This window comes from Carcharodon carcharias, chromosome 28 (genome assembly GCF_017639515.1).
Source record: "Carcharodon carcharias isolate sCarCar2 chromosome 28, sCarCar2.pri, whole genome shotgun sequence".
Taxonomy (NCBI): Eukaryota; Metazoa; Chordata; class Chondrichthyes; order Lamniformes; family Lamnidae; genus Carcharodon; species Carcharodon carcharias.
Genome location: NC_054494.1, coordinates 17,140,862 through 17,163,413, shown reverse-complemented (window position 1 = coordinate 17,163,413; position 22,552 = coordinate 17,140,862). Strand labels below are relative to the sequence as shown.

The 22,552-nt window shown below is 47.1% G+C and overlaps 1 protein-coding gene across 1 annotated transcript in view; it reads left to right on the top strand.

Moving 5' to 3' along the window:
• The window catches only part of LOC121270873 (tyrosine-protein phosphatase non-receptor type 13-like), a 273,076-nt gene that overhangs the window by 220,005 nt on the left and 30,519 nt on the right, over window positions 1–22,552 (top strand). The window contains exon 25 of the mRNA XM_041176429.1: window positions 7,836–8,013. Coding sequence (XP_041032363.1) covers window positions 7,836–8,013 — 178 coding nt within the window. The remainder of the gene's footprint in view (window positions 1–7,835; window positions 8,014–22,552) is intronic.

Sequence of the window (22,552 nt, the reverse complement as noted above, 5' to 3'; positions counted from 1 at the left end):
TTAAGTATCATTAATATTGGTGCAGTACCACTGTAGCATTGAAATGTGGTCTGTCAAGCCTTTGGAAATCAGGATTACAAGATGTTACAGTCTTTTCTCCAGTACTTAAAAATGATTCATTGGGCAGACATTTGTATTGATACGCCATGTTAAACATTTCTTAAAGAAATCTCCTAATCATAGAATAGCGCTGAAGAGGAGGTCATTTGACTCATCAAGTCTATGGCCTGAATTTTACCCTTGGTGATCAGTGGGCCTGGGACTGGTCAGGATACAGACCGCCGCCCGCGATTGGTCCATGACTGTGCCAATTAAGGCCCGCCCACTGTGAAACGCGGCTTCCCGAGAAGGACCGGACGGGGACAGGGGTCTGTCGGGCGGTGGGTCCAATGGCGACCCGGCGGGCTGTTTAACAACGGCACAGGCCGCTCCTTGAAGGCTCTCGGGAAGAACACTTCTTGAGCGCTCTGCAGAGAGAAGCTATGGCCTCGGCAACGGAAGGAGACGCCAGGCGGGAGAGTAGATTGAGCGGCCACTCGGCACCCCCCATAACTGGTTTTCGGACGAGTGCCTCACGGTGCTGTTGGAGGAGGTGGCTGCCAGGAGGGCCACCCTCGTCCCCAGAGATTGGAAGGAGGAGGCCACCACACCTGATAAAAAGAGCTTTGGAGGAGGTGGCAGCCCAGGTCAGCAGCCACGATGCTGTGTGGTGGAAACGGGTGCAGTGCCGCAAAAGATTCAACGACCTGCTGCGCTCGGGAAGGATGAGTGCCGTGTTATCATGGATCAGTGAGGAGAAGCGTTAAGGTCTGGCTGTACCCCCACCATGGAACTCAGGGTCGTTAAGAGTCTGAGTGCCAACTGTCAATGACGCCGGAGCTGGCCAAGTGGGTGAGCTCTGGCTGCTTAGGCTGAGCGCCTTGCGGCTCAAGGGCCACAACTTGTATGTGCCCTGCAAGGTGTTCCTCAGGTGGGGTCGGCCAGGCTGCAATGGTGCTGCAGGTAGAGAGTGGACTCATCAATGCTCCTCTGTCCTTTCAGGAGAAGGTGACCCATAACAATATTGAGAGGTCACGGACAGGCAGAGGTCCCCACACCTCCTACTCCTGTCCAGGTTTGAGCAGGACACCTTGGAGCTGGAGAGGCACCACTCTCCTCGGTTAGCCGGTCATGGACAGGCTGGGGTGTCAGACGAAGGTAAGAGTGCAGTGCACAGAGGCGAGAGTTTACGATGGTGCAAACATTCTTGTGTAGTATCTTCATTGATGGGAGCCTCCAGACTGGAATCCCCATTGATCATTGAAAGATGATGGCACCATGTTGCAGACCTCCATTGTCTCACTAGGGTGCCTGGCATGGACAGTGACAGTGTGATGACTTTAACTAATGACATATCCTTGTTCTCCCTTAGATTCGCCAGCACACACTCATTCTCAGGACCCCAAAGAGCCACCCCTGATGCCGGAGGACCACCGGGTTTCAGCTGCACCTGTGTCACACCCACTCTCTGAACCAGGCACCAGCGCAGATACCAGCACCTTGGTGGGAGTTAGATCTTGGGTTAGAATATCAGAGCACAGCGGTGAGGGCACTTCACATTCGCTTGAGGTGCAGGTGGAGGCAGAGAGTGCCCAGGGCACAGGCAGTTGGAGGACTACTGGAGACCAGGATGATGCTCAGTCGAAGGCTGATGATGAGCCTCTGGAGTCGTCCATTAGGCGGCAGATGCTGGATGTCCAGCGGGATGTGCAGGAGGAACTGGCAGAGATCCATGAGGGAATGCATGCCAAGGTCTCTGTTGTGGAGGAGTCCATGCAGGACATAAGTACTGCATTGACCCTCATGGGTGAGCACACTGCCTCCTCTATTGAGAGAGTGGTGACTCTCATTGGAGAGGCAGCTCCAGGGACAGAATCAGGGGTTCCTGGGGTTGTACTTGGTACAAGCCCTTACACAGGCAATGAGCTCAGGTGGTCAATGCCAGTGTGGGAGATGGATGGGGGCACCCAATATCCCAGCTAAGTGCCCGTCTGTCAGTGGCGAACAGGGAGGTCCAGAGCAACCTCACGTTGGCACACGAGCTGCTTATCATTTCTGCAGGTTCCTCTCAGGGCTCTCTGGCTGATGGCAGCAGCTCCTCCGCCCCTCTGCCAGTGACCATGGCATCTGATGAGGCTGCGATGACTTGGGAGATGCCAACCCTGGCACTGGCCATTCCCTCCCAGGTGGGGCCAGCACAGGCTTCACCGATCAGAGGACAGCCCCCAAGGTCCTCAAGGCCAACCAGACAGCAGAGTCGACAGGCTGCCTCCAATTCTAAGATTGGTAATTAACAATTAATTAATTAACAATCCTAAGATAGCCATGATCGTATTGAATGGCGGAGCAGGTGCGAGGGGCTGAATGGCCTTCTCCTGTTCCTAATGCCGCTGCCAGCGAGAGAGTTGGACCAAAACGTAGCAATCGTAAATGTAAGTTCAAGGCATCTGAGGGACTGGTCACATGTGATCTTCTGTAATGTTTTGTTTATGTTTACTGGTGTGAAAATGAACACCAGAGACAGTCAAGTTAATTTTTTTGACTGTGAAAAGTACATAAATTTTGTTTTTGTCATAGTGACCTGAGTATGCTTCACCCTTGTATTTTTTTGGTGCAGGGTATGCCAGTATGTAATGCTGGACATGAGTGGCTCTAAACGTTATTGCACAGGCACTGAATAGACTTTGGGTTGAAATGAAAGGATCATTTCAGACATCCAGGATGGAGGCAGCAGCACTGGTATGAGGTGGAAGCTGATCTTTGGCAGCCCAGCTGAAGGAGCCTTGGATGAAGGTGTCCCTGATATCCCCACCTCCCAGACATCTGCCTCCATGCTCTCAGCATTCTCCTCACCATGCTCCTCTTCTGAATCACTACTGGATTCGTCCTCTATGGCCTGTGGAGCTGCCTCAAGATCCTCTTCCTCCAGTGGGTCCCCCCTTGCCGGTGCCAGATTGTGGAGGGCACAGCATGCAACCACTGTCAGTGACACCCGCTCTGGGGGGGTATTGTAGCGCTCTCCCTGAACAGTCCAGGCATCCGAAGTGCATCTTCAGGAAACCTATGGTCCTCTCTACCACTGCCCTTTTGGAGGCATGACTCCTATTATAACGCTGCTCTGCCTCTGTTCTTGGGTGGCAGAGAGGCATCATGAGCCACCTCCTCAACAGATAGCTCTTGTCACCCAGCAGCCATCCATCCAGTTGGGCTGGAGCGCTGAATAGTCTCGGCACCTGGGAGTGTCTGAAGATATAAGTGTCATGGGAGCTGCCAGGGTACCATGCACAGACTTGCAGAATCAGCATCCTGTGGTCACAAACTATCTGGACGTTCATCGATTGGAATCCCTTCCTGTTGATGAAGGGACCCGGCTGACCCACTGGCACCTTGATGGTCACATGTGTGCAGTCTATAGCACCCTGGATGTGGGGAACCCAGCAATTGCTGCAGACCCTCTGGCTCACTCAGCCTGGCTGGCCTCGTCCATACAGAAATGAATAAATGCCATTATCCACCTGAACACAGCTTCTGTCACCAGCTAAACACAACTGTGGATGGCTGATTGGGACACTCCACACAGATCCCTCCACTGACCTCTGGAAAGTGCCAGAGGATAGAAATGGAGAGCCACCATGACCTTCTGAGCCACTGGCATGGGGTGTCCACCCACACCGTTGGAGCTGATCTCAGACCCAGTCATCTGACAAATGGAGGTCACAGTCTCCCTGGAGAGGCAGAACCTCCTTTGGCATTGCACCTCGAACATATTGAGGGAGCTGCATCGCTGCCTGTAGACCCTGGCAGCAGGATAGTGGCGTCTCTGTGGCCCCTTCTGCCTTGGACGACCTGTTGACCCTGTGCCCCTTGTGCCTGCCCGAGGTCTTCTTGTGTTATTTCCTGCCCGATCAGATCGGGCAGTGTCTGCCCGGGAAGCGTAAAATTCTGCCCTACGTTGGCTCTTTTGAAGAGTTATCCAGTTTATCATACTGCCCCAAATTTACTCCCCACTCCCCCACCCACAAATCCCTACAATTATTTTTCCTTCAAGTATTTATCCAATTCCTTTTTCAAGGCTATTGTTGAACCTGGTTTCACCAGTCTATCGGGCAGTGCATTCCAGATCCAAACCACTTGGCTTTTTCTCTCACGTTGCCTTTGGTCCTTTTGTTAATCACCTTGAATCTGTGCCCTCTGCTAGTCAATGCTTCAATCATTGGAATCGGCTCCTCTTTATTCACTTGATCTAAAGCCTTCATGATTTTCGATGCCTCTGCTTCAGCATCCCTTGTTGTAAGGAGAGCAATCCGAGCTTCATCAGTCTATCCAAGTCATTGTAATTCCTCATTCTGATCAATCTCTTCTGTACCCTCTCCAACATTCAGATGTGATGTCCTGAATCAGCCATAATACTCCGACTGGGCCGAATTAGTGTTTATTATAGGTGTAACTTCCTGATCATGATCAGCAACAACTTGCATTTTTTTACTGGAGTAAAATGCCCCAAGCTTTTTTCAACAACTTATTTTTTAAAAAGCGTCTTTAATTTCATAAAATATCCCAAGACACTGCACAGGGGCATTGTAAAACAAAATGTGGGTCCCAGCCACACTAGGAGATATTAGGTCAGGTGAACAAAAGCTTGGTCAAAGAGCTAAGTTCTTGAGGAGTGTCTTAAAGCTTCACAGGATTATTACCAAACAAAATTTGACACCAAGCTCAAAGGGAGGTATTAGTACAAGTGACCAAATGTTTGATCAAAACGATGGGCTTCCTACATGAAGAGTGAAAGGGAAAGATGCAATGAGGTTTTCAGAGGGAATTTCAGAACTTCAGGCCTAGACATCAATGGTGGGATAAAGGGATTCACAAATGCAGAAGAGAGCAGAACGAACAGAATGTGGAGTTCTTGGAGAGATGTAGGGCTGGAGGAGGTTAAGAGATAGGGATGAAATACCTGAACACATCATTGAACAGTAGTCACAGCATAACTTAATGATGCCAAGGTTTTACAGCTCACACCTTTGGGCGATTTTTGGAGGTGGAAAGATAAAAAATATATGCATCTATACAGCGCTTTTCATGACCTCACCGAAAAAGTACTTTTGAAGTATGGTCACTGTTGTAATGTAGGAAACACAGGAACCAATTTAGCAAGCTTTCCTAAACAGCAGTGTGATAATGACCAGATGATTTGTTTTTGTGGTGATGTTGGAGGGCTAAATATTGGCGAGGACACTGGGGAGAACTGCCCTGCTCTTTTCTGAAGTAGTGTCATGAGATTTTTTACATCCGCTCGAGAAGGTAGATGTTTTAACATCTCATCCAAACGAAAATGCAGTCCTCACTCATTAGTGCACTGGAGAGTCAGCCTAGAATATGTGCTCAAGTCTCTGCATTGGACCCCACAGGCTCCTGACTCAGAGTTGAGAGTGTGCTACCAACTGAGCCATGGTTGGCACGGGCATGGGTAATCCCAAATTGGAGCTCTGCTGGACTGAGGCTGTGAGCAGACTGTTAAGCTGCTGTGACCGTGTTAGAGATGTTGTACCGCAATACCTTGGCTGTGCGGTAACAGAACCCCCGGGCAGAATCGTCCCAGATTTGCACTAAGTGCCGTAGCGGGTGTGAAAAAAGTAATTTTACCCACCAGCTGCAATGGCGGGTTTCCGTACCAGGGCAGCGGCTTTGCCCACTGGACTGCAGGCTGTGCTCTCAGCTCAGACACAGCCACTCTCCTAACCCGCACTGCAAGGCTGCACTGTTAGCTCAGACCGTGAGGGATCCGGGTCCAAACCTTAATGAAGACATTGCAAGGAGCTGTGAGCGGCTCCAGCAGTGACTGTGCCATGGCCGCCTTTCACATGGGGATTCTGCAGCTTGCCCAGTCGGCCAATTGTTCTGTTGCCCCCCAAAATGCGTTCATGCTACTGCATTGCTTGAGTGGGCAGAAAGGTTTCAGAGGCCCAGATACGTCAATGGAGCTGTTGCTGGATAGTCCCAGCTGAGGAAGAATGCTCACTTTTGAAAAGCTTCCCTCAGCCCCCGCGCCCTTTCCCCAAACCCACCCCTGGCATGTGCTTGTGTATGTCCTTCATTCTGTGCTACCTTGAACCCCTCCCACAACCCCCAACCCTGGCCTTACCCGCCCTGGAGCCCTCACTCTGGCACCGCACTGAGAGCCAGCCGGGGAAAAGCGACTTGCCTGTGTCCCCCCCCCATGAATGTGCAGCGTTTCTGCCCCGATGTGGTATGGACGATGCTCATGAGCGCTGCGCAAGGTTGTGCGTATTCCGAGCTCCCCTCGATGGTGCACACCTTTTAAAGGCAGACGTGAAGCATACCGTTCTGAAGTCAGACCAACGTGGGCAGGAAATTTAACATGGGGGGTGGGGCTAGGGGGTTGGGGGGGAGTTGGGGGGTGGTGGGGGGGGGGGTGGTTGGGGATTGTCCAGCGAGCAGGGCTTGTAACGAGATGCTAAAGTATTGAAGTTGGGTTCTCAATGTGCGGCGGTGGGAAACCCAGCCCCCCATTGACGGGCTGAGCGGACGATCGTAAACTGGTTTCGCGACAGCCTCCTCGCCATATTGTCCTGCCGCCAATGAGACTGGACGATTCCCCCCACCCACCCTGCAGCATACATGTGACATGTGCTGTTACACACGTAATGTCCTGTATCAGTACATTCAGTTATACAGTCTCCCTTTCACACTTGGGAAGCAAAGAGCAGCTGTGAGTTCTGTTGGCTACAATGGCTTCACATCTAAATTACATACTTAACACCTTTGTGACACATCGCGGGGTTTGGATCTGAATTGTTTCACTCTATCTCTGTGCTGGATAAACTACTTTGCGTTTGATTTGCCAGACACTTCTCAATGAAGTCTGACTTGTTTAAAGGGGATGATGTCTTCATGCGAAGCTTGCTCTTACACTGCAGGTATCAGCATCAAGGGACACAGCTCACACTTGTTATCCTTTTAAAAGTCAAGCAGAGGCATTTCTTATTGGCAGAACCTGTCATTTTACGTAGGAACAGGATATAGATTGATCCTGACGCTCCCGAATCTTCACATTCCCAAAAAACCCATCCCATGAACGCAGCACCCCTGTAAGATAAGGAGCAGCCAATAGAAGCTGTTCTAATTTAATTAACAATTTGAAGAAAGATCTCTAATGTTATTCTATTAAAATTATGTTCAATATTTCTGAGGTAAAAAAAAAACTCAAGTTAGGCGGACTGACATATACAACATTTCCCACCGTGTACATTGATAAATGGAACATCATCCCCAGCACTGCTGCTGTCTGAGATGCAATTGAGCAAGACGCATTAGACCAACTGACCGTGTGTATACTCTGTCAAACACTTGTGTCTAACTAGGCCCAACTGCATTTAGGATAAGAGGTGAGAAATACATATTGTCAGGGAACCTGTTACTGCAGGAAAAGTGAGCTTGCTTGAGGAGAAGACAGACCCCTTTGCTCATCCCATGTACGGCCTACTAAAATCACCAGCAAGTGCCCTTCACTTTCTGCACATTATTTCAACTTTTGCTACAAAAGTTCGGTTCATCCAGCGCTATAACTGGATAATGTGAAGGAAAGAAAAACGCAATCCCCGGGCTTACATATCCCCACATCCGCTTTCCACTTTCTTTTCACTCGGGAGCCCTGCGCAACGTAACAATAAAGGGTGCATTGCAGGAAAACAGATGTGATGGCATAGACCTTCCTGTGTGGTCAGACCAGCTGAGTGACAAACGACTCACTCGATTATTCCATGTCTCTTTGTCAGGTGGTGCGGCTGGTGCTCGAAAGAGGACAGCAGGCAACAGCTGGGAGCCCCAGTTATGAAGGCCAACAGGGACCCATTCTCACTGACAGTAGGCACAGGAAACAAGATGAATATCCTGACGATTCTATGGTAACAACCTTGTCCATCGTACCCAAGGACTACAGCTTCATGACAGATGGTAGGGACTGATTCTAAGAGCACCATGTTAGTACGGCTCTCTTCTTGTGGGCTAATTTATAACCTATCTCCATGGCAACAGAAGGAAAGATTTTTGAGGGAGCGTTAAAATTGAATTCAACTTTTGCCATCAGTGTTTACTATTAATTTGTAGAAAAATTTCCTCTCAGTCAAACCCTAACAAAAGAGACAAGGCAATCAATTTTGCTTCTGGAAGGTTTTTTTAAATGCTCATCACATATTCTGAATAACTGCAATAACAGGTGTACATATAAAGTCACGTGTCAAAAATGGAAATACTCGATTAATGTAATTATCAAGCTGATGTTTTCCTGCTATTCCCTGTTATAGGCGGCCCTAGCTAAATTGATGGGAAGTGAGGGTCGCTGGAAAAGGCCCAGCATTTATTGCCTGTCCGCAACTGCCCTTGTCAAAGGGTGGTGACAGTGAGCTGCCTCCTTGAGCAGAACTTGCTCAGCAATTGCAGAGGGCATTTAGGAGTCAGCCACATTGCTATGGGTCTGGAGTCACGTGTAGGCCAGACCAAGTGAGGACAGCAGATTTCCACCCCTAAAGGACGTTAGTGAGCCACTTGGGTTTTTACAACATGGTCACCATTGCTGATGCTTGCTTTTTATTTTGGGTTTCTTTAATCTATCAAATTCAGCTGTCATGGTAGGATTTGACTGAATGTCTCTGGAGCAATCATCCAGCCCTTTGAATTACTAGTCCTTCAACAACCTCTCTGTTACCATAGCTCTACCGCATACATCAGAGTTACAGCAGAGAGGGACTATGTGATATGCCATAATCTATGAAGGTGTTATCACGGGCAGGAATGTCCCCCCGCGTCGGGGACGAAGTTGAATTGCGGGCTTGCACAGGCGCGCTTCCGATTAGCGCCCCCAATCGGGGGCTTGGTGCCATTTTATGTGGGTAGGCCATTTAAGGCCCGCCCAGCGTGACGTCCACACAGAAGCGCTATGTGCTCCCTGTGTGGGTGGGGGGGTGGCGGTGGGGGGGGGGTGGCGAATCCCAAAATCGAGAGTGCGCTCTTTCATGCATGTGCACGATAGGGCGCACTCATCTCCCTGAGGCTAAGTGCAGCCTCAGGGAGATCGGCTGTAAATGTAAAAAAGCTAAGATTAGAATAAGAAAATATCCCTAACGTATCCCCTGTTGTGACGCTGTTACATGAGTTGGGACATGTCCAAAATTTTTACAAAAACTTTCTTAAGATTTTTTTAAACCTAATCCCGCCAGTGGATGAGGTTTCATGCTTTTTCTAATTTGCGCTGGGGCTCCTGGCCTGTCCGCTAACCTTAAGGTTGGACGTGCAGGTCCACTAATTAATTTAATGACTCCGTCAATGGCCTCAATTGGCCATTGACAGGTCGGAGGGCAGCCAGCTGATTTTGCTGCGCCCCCGCCTACCGGAAAATTTAAATGGGGTGGGGTGACATCGGGAGTTCCGCCCAACATCATCCCCGTGTCACTTTATGCATCGGCGAGTGGGCCCAGACCCCTCCCCCTCAACCGCTCGCCGATGGGAAAATCCAGCCCCAGGACTCAAGAGGTTCTGTGAAAGCTGAAAACACATGGGAAATTTGGGCTGTTGTCTTTTAAATGTCTTTTTCTCCTTCGTGGACCATTTGCTGTTGCATCGTACGGAAGGGGTAAGAAATTGAAGGACGCATCGAAACATTGATGTTTACGGTGTAGTGGTGGGGTGGCAGTGGTGGAGTTGAAAAGGGTTGCAGGACCTATTAAGGCTGAGATCGGATGTGCCTTATCATTCTTTGGACCTGTTTTTCTAGCCAGCGGCTGACCACACGAATAGCCTGGCTGGCCAATGACTGGGGACACTTGGGGACAGTTCCTCCTCACCCAGACACAGCAGGAGATTGATTAGCCAATTGTGGCAAGGTGGGGGGGGTCAGAGGTGGGGGAAGTGAGGACATCAGAGCTGACAAGGTTGTGGTTGATGATCGGGTGATTAGGGGAAGAGCGGGCAGAACATTGCTGCTTCTCTTAGCCCACAAGGAGTGCTGTAAAAGACCTTGTGGAGCCAGGAGATCCAACCTCCCTTACACTGCTGCATTTCCCGGCCCTTGGAAAACACATGCAGCAGAAATACATCTTAAATCATTGTGGGAGCATTGTCAACATCTCACTGCTTGTCGTGTGTCGCTGTACGTCCTGAAAGGAGACTTCTTGGTCTTCACTCTAACCAACAAGTAACAGGAAATTGGGCAAATGGCTTTGCCAGGGTAACAGAGCTGCCTGAAACAGGATGCAATCAACTGCATGGCTCTGTGAGCACCACATGTTCATGGGGTGATATACTGGAACCGCAAGGGTTACCACTCCCTGACTGTGCAAATAGCGTGCGATCATGCTCAGAGCATCACGTTGGTGTGTGCCCACTATCCCGGCAGCAACCACGACATTTTCATCCTGTGCCAGTTCATGCCCTATTTGAGGCACCATGATGCACCAGAGGCTGGCTGGTTGGTGACAAGAGCTACCCACTCCAGACCTGTCTCTTGAACCCCTTTAACCACCCAATCACAGGTGGTCAGCACACATACTACAGGATCCACACTGCCATCAAGAATGGTGTGGAGCAAACCAGTGGAGTTCTGCTGCAATGCTCCCGCTGCCTGGACCGCTCAGGGAGACCCCTCTTGTACTTGCCAGAGTGTGTCTCCAAATTCCTGGTGGTCTGTTGTGTCTTCCACAACCTCACTCTCAGGGGAACAAATCCCCTTGCCACCAGGCCTTTGGCAACATCTTGAGAGGAGGAAAGAGAGAGGCCCTTTCACTCTGACAGCAGCTAGACAAACCCCAGTTGCCCTATAAGTTCATAAGCACATCACTGTGGCTCCACGTTTCCCCACCCCTCTGTCACTGGCGAGCACAGCCTCCTCTTGGCCAAGATCCTGAAATAAAAGACAGAAAAAAACTCCACAACAACTTTACCCAACAACACTTCCAATAATACATACAAAATGGAACTACTTACCCTTGCACAATCCCTTCCTTCCCATCTTGTGGGTACCTTTGCCTGTCCTAGTGCTCCTATGCGTTGCAGGTGGAGGGCAACTGACATTCACTGGGGGAGACTGCAGCTGGCCTTGCAGGGTAACCTCGAGCAGTTCTGGGTGTGTGGGACCCAGTTTTGGTCTGCATTACCCTAGCACGTGTGCAGCAGCAGTCTGGTCTGGCTGGCTAATAAGCAACAGTGAGGACACTGGGCAGAGTGGTAGTGGCGGGAGCTTGAATGTTGTCATCCTGAGAGCGGGCAGCAGGTTCTTGCACGATGAAGCTACCGCCACTCTCCTGGGCCAGTGCCTCAGCAATCCCCGTAACCTGCTGGAGCACAGATTGCTGGTCGGCTGTGAGAACCTTCGCAACCCTTTGAGTACTGCCACCCGCAGCCAGGATGCCAGCAGTCTGAGTCTGCATGGCAAAGAGCTGGGCTTGCCTGGTGACATGGGGGCAGGCGAGCTGCCATGCACACACCTGGACCCCCGCATTACATGCTGCTGACTGGTTGCGGACTGCAGTCGTTGAGATGAGCAATTTGCCTGCTGTCTGCATCATCTCCACTGGGGGAAATGGGGTAATTGCACATCACCAATCCTTCTCCTCCTAACCGGCCAAATCAAATCTTTAACCCGTCGAATCCAAAAGCATGGAAGTTATGATTAAAAGCCACCAGTTAGGCCTCAGCTGGAGTATTGTGTTCAGTTCTAGGCACCGCACTTTGGGAAGGCTGTCTAGGCCTTGGAAAGGGTGGAGAAGAGATTTATTCGAACAAAATGAGGGATGTGGGGCCTTTCACTTCTGTGGAAAGATTTAAAAAGCTGGAATCATTCCCCTAAGAGTAACGAAGATTAAAATCAGATTTGGTGGAAGTTTGCCTCAAAACCATGAACAGGTTTGATTGAGTATATAAGGAGAAACCGTTTCCAGTGACAGAAGGGTCAGTGACCAGAGGACACAGGTTTAAGGCAGAAGAACCAGAGGGTGACATGAGGAAATGTTTTTTTTTACCCAGTGAGTTGTGATTTGAAATGCTCTGCCTGAATGGGTGGTGGGAGCAGATTCAAAGGGAATTGGATAAGTACTTGAAGGGGAAGAAATACAGGGCTGTGGGGAAAGAGTAGGAAAGTGGGACTAATCACAAGGCATAATGTGCTGAAATGCTTCCTTCTGTGCTGTATCATTCTATCATGCAATAGTTGTCCAAGATGTAACCAACTTCCTACTGGACACAAACTCTGGAATAAGAAGCTATCTGAAGCCAGCACCATCAAAACATTGATACACAGTGAAGCTGTTGGGAAATGTTGTTATATTACAAGATGCAATGTGAAATTCCAGATTGAAAGAGTAGCTGGGGCTACATCCAAGATTGTTTCTCCTGCACCTTTTTATTAATAAGTTTATTTGCTTTTGAGCAGTTGGCTGACAGTCTCTGTCTACCATTTGGGACTCATGTTTCAACTGAGCTCAGACATTTTTGAGAGTTGGGAATCTCTATTGATTCATCTTATTGGAATCCTTTGCCATTGGCCCCAGATCATCACAGGCATATTGGCAAAAAAAGCATTTTAAAGTCTAAATGTCTGCTCTCGGCCTGAACTAATGACATTTTCCAACGTTGCTTGTCTTTATTACCTCTGCGATTATTTAATTACTGTGCAACTGTGGAAATGGAGCATCCCCACATGATGCCAAATGTTTCCTTTATCCAATCACTTTATTAACTAAACACAATGAACATTATTTTTTATATTTATTCTTGGAATGTGGGGAACACTGGAAAGACAACATTTCTTGCCCATTCCCAGGAAACCTGAGGGCTTTAAGCTTCAACCACACAGAATTGGAGTCCCATTTAAGCCTGATCTGATAGGAATGACAGATCTTTGTCCCCAAAGAATATTACTGAACCAGGTGGGTTTTTCACAACTGAACAGCATTCATGAGAATTTTTTTCTAGTGCCAACCCACAAATGAACACATTTATTAAATACAATTTTACAAGTTGCAATGGTGGGAATTAAACACTTGACTCCTGAGTTCCTGGTCCACCTCTATAACTATCCACGACTATACCCATTCAGTGTGTGTACCAACGTCCATTTGTAGTGAAGTATTCTGGAGCAGACCATTAATCCCAAACCTTAAATATGAACTTGTGTGCGTGTTTGTGGTTTGTGTGTGTAGTGCTACCTCCTCTCCTGAATTTCTTCTCTGTCCTCAAGGAGTGGGTGAAATTGTAGGTCACTTGGATTAAAAATAATGGTCATTATCTGTTAGAGGTTCACAAAATCAGCACTTAGCATAAAGGGGGGGGAGGGGGGGTCATAGTATTTGTTTGACAACGTATTAATGAACTTCCCTTTAAGCTCTTGCATTTGACGGAAGGAGCCTTTCTTACATACCCGCTGCTCATGTGTCTCATGCCACCATTCCAGGTGGTGACCCAAGAGGGCATAAAGCCTAAGACTGGCATCACAGACCCAGTCTCATGCTTGTTGATTCATTGACCTGAATCTGCACTCTAAGCTTTCAGACAAGAACTCTCTTTGGATCTGACTGCTTAAGGATATTGTATGTCATACAAAGCACACAGATGAAATGAAAGAAATGAAAATCCAGCTTCTGAAATGGTTTCTATTTAAGCCCCCTAAACTGTTGATAATCACCACACAATTTAACACTAGTATAAATTAATGAGTCCTGCAATGGCAAGACGTCGGCCTAGATCAACGCCTTTTATAAATATCAGATGGATACATGATTACACAGAATAATTAATATACCCCAGAAATAGACCACACTGGCAATAACACTTCCGTGAATTCAATTATAACCTGAAATCCTGAATAAATTAATACATGGGGGATCATTCTTTCAACTCTTATCACCCAACTAGTTTCAAAGAGCTGGATGTCAAGACCAACATATTATCATTTTCTTTGAGCTTAATAATAAATGGCAATAATGTAGTAATTATACTCAACAAAGAAACTATAAATCTAAATGATTTATGATCTGATTAAAATTGTATTTTCTGTGCCCCTATGTGTAAGAACCTTTCTACACTTTAATTTCCCCACTATTCATAAGTGTATAATACAATTGAAAGTGGAGTTGGTCCTAATATATGGCACTTGTCCTGGTTATTATCTTTAGAGCCATAGAACAGATTGGAGTATGATAAATGGAAGAAAGGATTCTCCATTATCATTTTATTAGAGTACAAGAGCCCATTATATTGCAATAAACATTACCCTTTTTAACGGTTATTACATCCCCTAAATTTCATATCTCAAAACTTACCAGAAATGCATCAAGTCATTGTTAAAATTATGCTTTTTATGTAAAGTTCCATTTACCACCCCACTCTATAACTACACCTGTACAGAATGTAGCACTAATAAACAAAACATTACAGGGCACAGGAGAAACCACTACTTTGTGAATACAATTGTGGAAATACGAATGAAGATGCCACAATTTGGACTGACTGGGGTCAGCTGATCTCTTTCAGCCTTTAGCCTCACTCCACCATATCTCTGTAATCTCCTCCAGACATACAACCCACTGAAAACTCTGCATTCCTCCAACTCAAGTCTCTTGTGTATCCCCCACTCCCTTTGCCCGCCCACACACCCACTCCTCTTTAGCCATTGTCCGTGTAGCTGTCTGGACCATGAGCTTTGGAATTCACACCCTAAATGTGCAAGGTTATGGGGATAAGGCAGGGGAGTGAGACTAGGTAGAATGCTTTTTCAGAGGGCCAGTACATTCGATGAGCCGAATGGCCTCCTTCTGCACTGTAACAGTTCTGTGATTCTGTGAAACCTCTCTTTCCCTCCACCTCTCTGTCCTCCTTTAAGACACCCCTTACCAGCTCTCTCTTGGACCAAGCTTTTGGTCACTTGTCCTTTGGCACAGTGCTATTCTTCATCTAATTGCGCCTCTGTGATGTGCCTTGGGATATTTTACTACATTAAAGGTGATATATAAATGCAAATTATTGTTGCCCCATGATAAACATGGAGGAGCAATATTTTTCTGGTTAGAATGTGGGAAAGATCTTGTCCCACCGGAAGTTGTGATTGAAGTGGGTGTACATCAGTTTAGCGTTGATTCTCCAACCCACACTCCCTGAGTGAGACTCCCCACCTGGGAGCATAGCATTTCTGAATTGAGCCAATTATAGCAAATTAAGTGAGGATGTGTTGGAACAATTTGTAATGCTGTGCAGTACAGGCCTGCTTGCTGAGGCGCAATAAATTGTTCCTGGGCTTTTACCTATCATTCAAGTTTTGGTTCACTAAACATGAAGGCTGTCAAAAGCAAATTTGTGGATCAGGATTGTTACAAACACACAGTGCCAAAATGGCTTAAATCACATTGACGTGGAATGTCTGCTTACTTGCATGTGAAGTCATTGTGATGAGAATGGTGTCAGGCCATTCTCTCTCCTAAGACGGCCAGGACTTTTCTGGCCCTGCCATGGTGTGGGAGGCGGCACATCAGCCAAAGGTCCATTGACGCTCGGTGGCACCGGAAACTCCCAGACTTGTTGACGTAGATGGTGCCCACTTCAGTTTGGTAACTGCAAGCCAAGTGTGGGTTCAATTGGTAAAGTTACAAATAAAAACATGAGTAGAAGCTCGGGAGGAGGCGCACAATTTGCTCGGGTCTTAGACTAACCCCGAGAGACCATCATTTCAACACAGGCTGAAACATTGTCCTGATACTCGTCTCTTTTTTTTGGTGAATAACTTGATCAAATAACTTGCCTGGCATTCTTGTAGACAACCTGACCCATTTGGAGGTGGCAGCCTCACTAGGCCAAAGTACAATTTTTATTAAGAACAAGAAAAAGGACAGACATTTTTAATTTGTAAAATGTTCCAAGCGCTAGAACCAATTACTTCGAATCTTTTATGTCCAGTCTGCGTGGATTATTTCACTTCACATTATTGTATGAAAAGCCATAATATTATTGGAAGGAATGCAAGAAAAAGTAGAAATGCAGCAGACTATTAAAAAAAACAAAAAAGTGAGGAAGAAAGTCAATCAAGGTGAAAAAGGGGAATAAAAAATAATGGATGCAAAGAATATCCAAGCTAGCAGCAAATTTTTATAATAAATATATTAAGGGAAAGAGAATGGAATGGGGAACATGGGGTCATTAAAGAAGAATAATAATAATCGGTAATAGCAGGGCCAGGGAGAGAAATCATGGGCCCTAGTGCCTCTCCTCTTTCTGAGCCACTTATTCCTCTCCCCACACTCCCCTTCAATCATGCATGATATTTTACCCCCTTTTCAAGATTCACCAATCCCAGAAAAGTCCTAATAAGATGATAATGCCGGTTGTTAGCATCTGGTTACAAATATTGGCCATTATATATGCAGCATGGCTCATTAATATTAAGAGCAGTTATAATATCATGCACTATTAGTTTGTGTGTGCCCTAGAAGTGATCCCACCATGACTATTAAACAAACCAGAGAGTACAAACTTTAATTTAACAGCATCGTGCAATATTGTTAATGTGACAGGAGAATATCCCATTCATTATTTTTAACACTGTGCAGACCATAACATTGATTTCAGTGACTGTCTCAGCCCTTATTTACATGTTCTGCACATTGCACCATGTGGACATGGTGACTGTAAATTCATATTTAGGGAAAAGATTCAATACTTGCAACCTAGATAAACTGCACAAGGTCTTTTCCATTCTGTAGAAGAATTAAAAGACTTTGTCCTGTCTGGGTATATGATATTATTCAAAATAATTATTTCATAGAAGAGGTGTAATTGGGTTCTATTTTATCAGTAATCTCACAGGGTGGAAAGATCAAATGACTCTCGAGCAACAAAATGGAATGATTGAATAACATAGATCTTCACTGTCAGTGAGAAGCATTAGAACCCTCAGGTGTCTCTGTGTGACACAACTTTTAAGAGGCCAGGGACAAAGACTGAACATTTCACAATTGTATCTGCATTTCCTTGATCAGCAAGTCTGAAGACTGCTGATTGCTGCTTCTCACTACATATATTATCAATATCTACTATGCAACACAACTTTATCAGGATATTTCATTCCTCAAAAACTCAAAAAAGTACCAAGATAGTGTGACATAATAGGTAAGTAGACAAAAGGACAAGATTCAAATCAATGGAAAAGACTCTTGAGAACCATGTCCTGTGTAAAACAGGTTACTGAATCACTATGAGCCCATTACATACTCCTGCCCTGGAAATTTCAACACAAAAAACCTGGTCACAATAAACTTTCATTAGCAACAAAATAAACAGATTCAGCCATAATTTCACCCTCTGCTCACAAGATAATTATGGATGATAAAGGCCACTTAACCCAACTCATCTCGTGCATCCAGAATGACATGCAAACATACGTATCAGGAGCAGAAGTAAACCATTTGGGCCCCAAGCCTGTTTTGCTATTTGACAACATGGCCTACATCATACCGGTGACTACAACTCAAAAGCATTTAATTGGCTATAAAATAACTTGGACATTGTGAAAGATGCTGTATAAATTCTTTCATTACACCTACATGCAGTAGGCAGACTGACTGTAACAATGGTGAAATTAGAGGCCCAATGCAGATTCTCTAAGGATAATTAATCACAGAGCAATCAACTGATGTTAGCAAAGGGGCTACAAAGAAATCACTACATTTACAACTCTGTAGCTAATACAACCTTACCATTCTGACTTCTCTGGCACCAACCCCACATTACACCATCAATGGCCCTTTTACATTAATGACACTAATGACAGGATTTGTTAATCAGACATCTACCAGCAGCTTAGGAAAAATGTAGATTGAATTGTTGATCTGAACTTCTCAGAGAAGAAAGATACATGGTGCAAAAATTCAGCGCAGTCTTAACTCAATAACTGAATTGCTTCCCCTTTCCCCAGAAGTTGTCATGCAAATTGTGTTGTACACTGTTAATTTACAGCCTAAAATGGAAGAATGTAAATAATAAATAAGAAATTCCAACAGCAAAAAAATGTGTGACAGCAAAATCCTGAGAAAAAAAATCATTTCTAGAAGCACTTAAGGTATAGGATTAGGTTTTTATAAAGGCCCCAAATGGTAAAAGCCCTTTAAGCGGTTTTGCTGTGATTTCAATGGATGATTTTTGCCAAAGTTACAATGGATAGTCAAAATTCATCTCCCCCACCCCCCTCCCCACCCCCAGAGAAATTATAGTCCCACAGTGTGACCACCTTCTGCTAGATTTTAAACAGGATAGTGCAGGGTTGGGTGAACCTAGAATGGAGAGAGTAGAGGAGTAGAGTAAAACCTAAAGTGACAAAATGAGATTTCATTCCCAAGGCTTTGCAAGAGAAATAAAATGGGCGATAATGAGTCAACAGCCTGTTTTTGCATTCCTCCCGGTTTTTAATATTTATTTTGATGAGGCCCAAGATTCTCAAACCTCTGCTATATCTAACACAACTTGTTAACAGAATTGCGCCCACTTTAAGCGTAATGAAAATTTCGACTGCTAGTTATATGCTGGCTTAAATTCAAAAGAGAATTTTGAGAAGTGTGCAGTGTTACAGTGTTTAATTTTGTGGTACTAAAACCTTTTAAGGGACACCCCTACCCCATGACCTCAGTTGCTCCGCTGCTGCTGCTGACCTTCGAGCAGTTTTGTGGTTTTCCAGTGGACTTTTTGTGTTAGAGCCAGCATATCAATGCACCGAGATCAATACTGGTAGGATCTAGGCCGCCATGGAGACCTTGGTCCAGGATGTCGCTTCTGCACTGCTGCACAGGCTCAACTCCATCACTGATGCCATAGTTGGCCTCCAACAGTGTGTATGCGAGAGGGGTGCCGGGCAGCTCGATCTCACTCCAGCTACCCCTTCTCATCAAGGAGTCAGCCTGGGGCCCTCAGGCACTCATAGGGAGGAGGATCAGCAGGTGCACATTCCGGACCCATCCATCTAGGTGACTCCAAGAATGTCCGGCCCATCCGAATCCCCTCTTCCTGTGACCTCAGCAGCTCCAGCTCCACAGGCCGAGGAGGGTGCCACTGCCACACAGCAGGACCCTGAAAGCAGACAGGGGGCCTCCAAGTCTCAGCCCTCCAGAGGATGCCCACCAAGGTCATTGCAGACATGGTGCAGCAGTCAGCAGGCTGCCTCCACCTCCACTGTGGATGTCAGGGGAGCACTAAAATGTAGCATAGGGTTAGGAAAGTTAAGAAAATTTAGCTGCACGGGTGGTAATCACTTGTTTATACTGTTCACAATTGTCAATATGTTCGCAAGACTGTTCCCTGCCTGTGGCTCCTTGTTCTAATGAGCAGTGTTCGTGTCACTCAGATGTGAAACCTTTCTGCACAAGACAAAGGCAGGTGTCTCAGTCCAGGGCCTCTTCCCTGTGCTCTGTGCAGCCTTCAGACCACAGTGATGGTCCAGCCTCACACTCTCTAGACACGTTACCAATGCCTAAGATAAAAACAAAAAAACTGCGGATGCTGGAAATCCAAAACAAAAACAGAATTACCTGGAAAAACTCAGCAGGTCTGGCAGCATCGGCGGAGAAGAAAAGAGTTGACGTTTCGAGTCCTCATGACCCTTCGACAGAACTTGAGTTCGAGTCCAGGAAAGAGCTGAAATATAAGCTGGTTTAAGGTGTGTGTGTGGGGGGCGGAGAGATAGAGAGACAGAGAGGTGGAGGGGGTTGGTGTGGTTGTAGCGACAAACAAGCAGTGATAGAAGCAGATCATCAAAAGATGTCAACAACAATAGTACAATAGAACACATAGGTGTTAAAGATAAAGTTGGTGATATTATCTAAACGAATGTGCTAATTAAGAATGGATGGTAGGGCACTCAAGGTATAGCTCTAGTGGGTTTTTTTTTTTTTATTTTATATAATGGAAATAGGTGGGAAAAGGAAAATCTTTATAATTTATTGGGAAAAAAAAAAGAGAAGGGGGAAACAGAAAGGGGGTGGGGATGGGGGAGGGGACTCACGACCTAAAGTTGTTGAATTCAATATTCAGTCCGGAAGGCTGTAAAGTCCCTAGTCGGAAGATGAGGTGTTGTTCCTCCAGTTTGCGTTGGGCTTCACTGGAACAATGCAGCAAGCCAAGGACAGACATGTGGGCAAGAGAGCAGGGTGGAGTGTTAAAATGGCAAGCGACAGGGAGGTTTGGGTCATTCTTGCGGACAGACCGCAGGTGTTCTGCAAAGCGGTCGCCCAGTTTACGTTTGGTCTCTCCAATGTAGAGGAGACCACATTGGGAGCAACGAATGCAGTAGACTAAGTTGGGGGAAATGCAAGTGAAATGCTGCTTCACTTGAAAGGAGTGTTTGGGTCCTTGGACGGTGAGGAGAGAGGAAGTGAAGGGGCAGGTGTTGCATCTTTTGCGTGGGCAAGGGGTTGTGCCATAGGAGGGGGTTGAGGAGTAGGGGGTGATGGAGGAGTGGACCAGGGTGTCCCGGAGGGAGCGATCCCTACGGAATGCCGATAAGGGGGGTGAAGGGAAGATGTGTTTGGTAGTGGCATCATGCTGGAGTTGGCGGAAATGGCGGAGGATGATCCTTTGAATGCGGAGGCTGGTGGGGTGATAAGTGAGGACAAGGGGGACCCTATCATGTTTCTGGGAGGGAGGAGAAGGAGTGAGGGCGGATGCGCGGGAGATGGGCCGGACACGGTTGAGGGCCCTGTCAACGACCGTGGGTGGAAAACCTCGGTTAAGGAAGAAGGAGGACATGTCAGAGGAACTGTTTTTGAATGTAGCATCATCGGAACAGATGCGACGGAGGCGAAGGAACTGAGAGAATGGGATGGAGTCCTTACAGGAAGTGGGGTGTGAGGAGCTGTAGTCGAGATAGCTGTGGGTGTCGGTGGGTTTGTAATGGATATTGGTGGACAGTCTATCACCAGAGATTGAGACAGAGAGGTCAAGGAAGGGAAGGGAAGTGTCAGAGATGGACCACGTGAAAATGATGGAGGGGTGGAGATTGGAAGCAAAATTAATAAATTTTTCCAAGTCCTGACGAGAGCATGAAGCAGCACCGAAATAATCATCGATGTACCGGAGAAAGAGTTGTGGAAGGGGGCCGGAGTAGGACTGCAACAAGGAATGTTCCACATACCCCATAAAGAGACAGGCATAGCTGGGGCCCATGCGGGTACCCATAGCCACACCTTTTATTTGGAGGAAGTGAGAGGAGTTGAAGGAGAAATTGTTCAGCGTGAGAACAAGTTCAGCCAGACGGAGGAGAGTAGTGGTGGATGGGGATTGTTCGGGCCTCTGTTCGAGGAAGAAGCTAAGGGCCCTCAGACCATCCTGGTGGGGGATGGAGGTGTAGAGGGATTGGACGTCCATGGTGAAGAGGAAGCGGTAGGGGCCAGGGAACTGGAAATTGTTGATGTGACGTAAGGTGTCAGAGGAATCACGGATGTAGGTGGGAAGGGACTGGACAAGGGGAGAGAGAAGGGAGTCAAGATAACGAGAAATGAGTTCTGTGGGGCAGGAGCAAGCTGAGACGATCGGTCTACCGGGGCAGTTCTGTTTGTGGATTTTGGGTAGGAGATAGAAGCGGGCCGTCCGAGGTTGGGCAACTATCAGGTTGGAAGCTGTGGGAGGGAGATCCCCAGAGGAGATGAGGTCAGTGACAGTCCTGGAAACAATGGCTTGATGTTCAGTGGTGGGGTCATGGTCCAGGGAGAGGTAGGAGGAAGTGTCTGCGAGTTGACGCTCAGCCTCCGCGTGGTAGAGGTCAGTGCGCCAGACAACAACAGCACCACCCTTGTCAGCGGGTTTGATGACAATGTCAGGGTTGGACCTGAGAGAATGGAGTGCAGTAAGTTCAGAGAGAGACAGGTTAGAATGGGTGAGAGGAGCAGAGAAATTGAGACGACTAATGTCGCGCCGACAGTTCTCAATGAAAAGATCGAGAGAAGGTAAGAATCCAGAGGGAGGGGTCCAGGTGGAGGGAGAATATTGAAGATGGGTAAAAGGATCCGTTGAACTGGGAGAGGACTCCTGCCCAAAGAAGTGAGCCCGGAGACGAAGACGGCGGAAGAAGAGTTCAGTATCATGCCGAGCCCGAAATTCATTGAGGTGAGGGCGTAAGGGTATGAAACTAAGTCCTTTGCTGAGCACTGAACGTTCAGCATCGGAGAGGGGAAGGTCAGGGGGTATAGTGAATACACGGCTGGGGTTGGGATTGGAAGATGGGGTGGGGACGGAGGGACAGGCAGGGGTGGAGGGTCCTAGATGGGTGTTGGTGTCGATGAGTTGTTGGAGCTTGCGTTCCTTAGCACTTGAGAGAAAGAGAAAAAGTTTCTTGTTGAGGCGTCGGATGAGCCGAAGGATAAAATGAAACTGGGGGCACGCGCAGCTTTGAAAAAGGGTACGGCGGTGCTGCTGGAGGGAGAGTTCGAGTGTGTTCATATGGCGGCGCATGGCACTGAGAGTGGATTTCAGA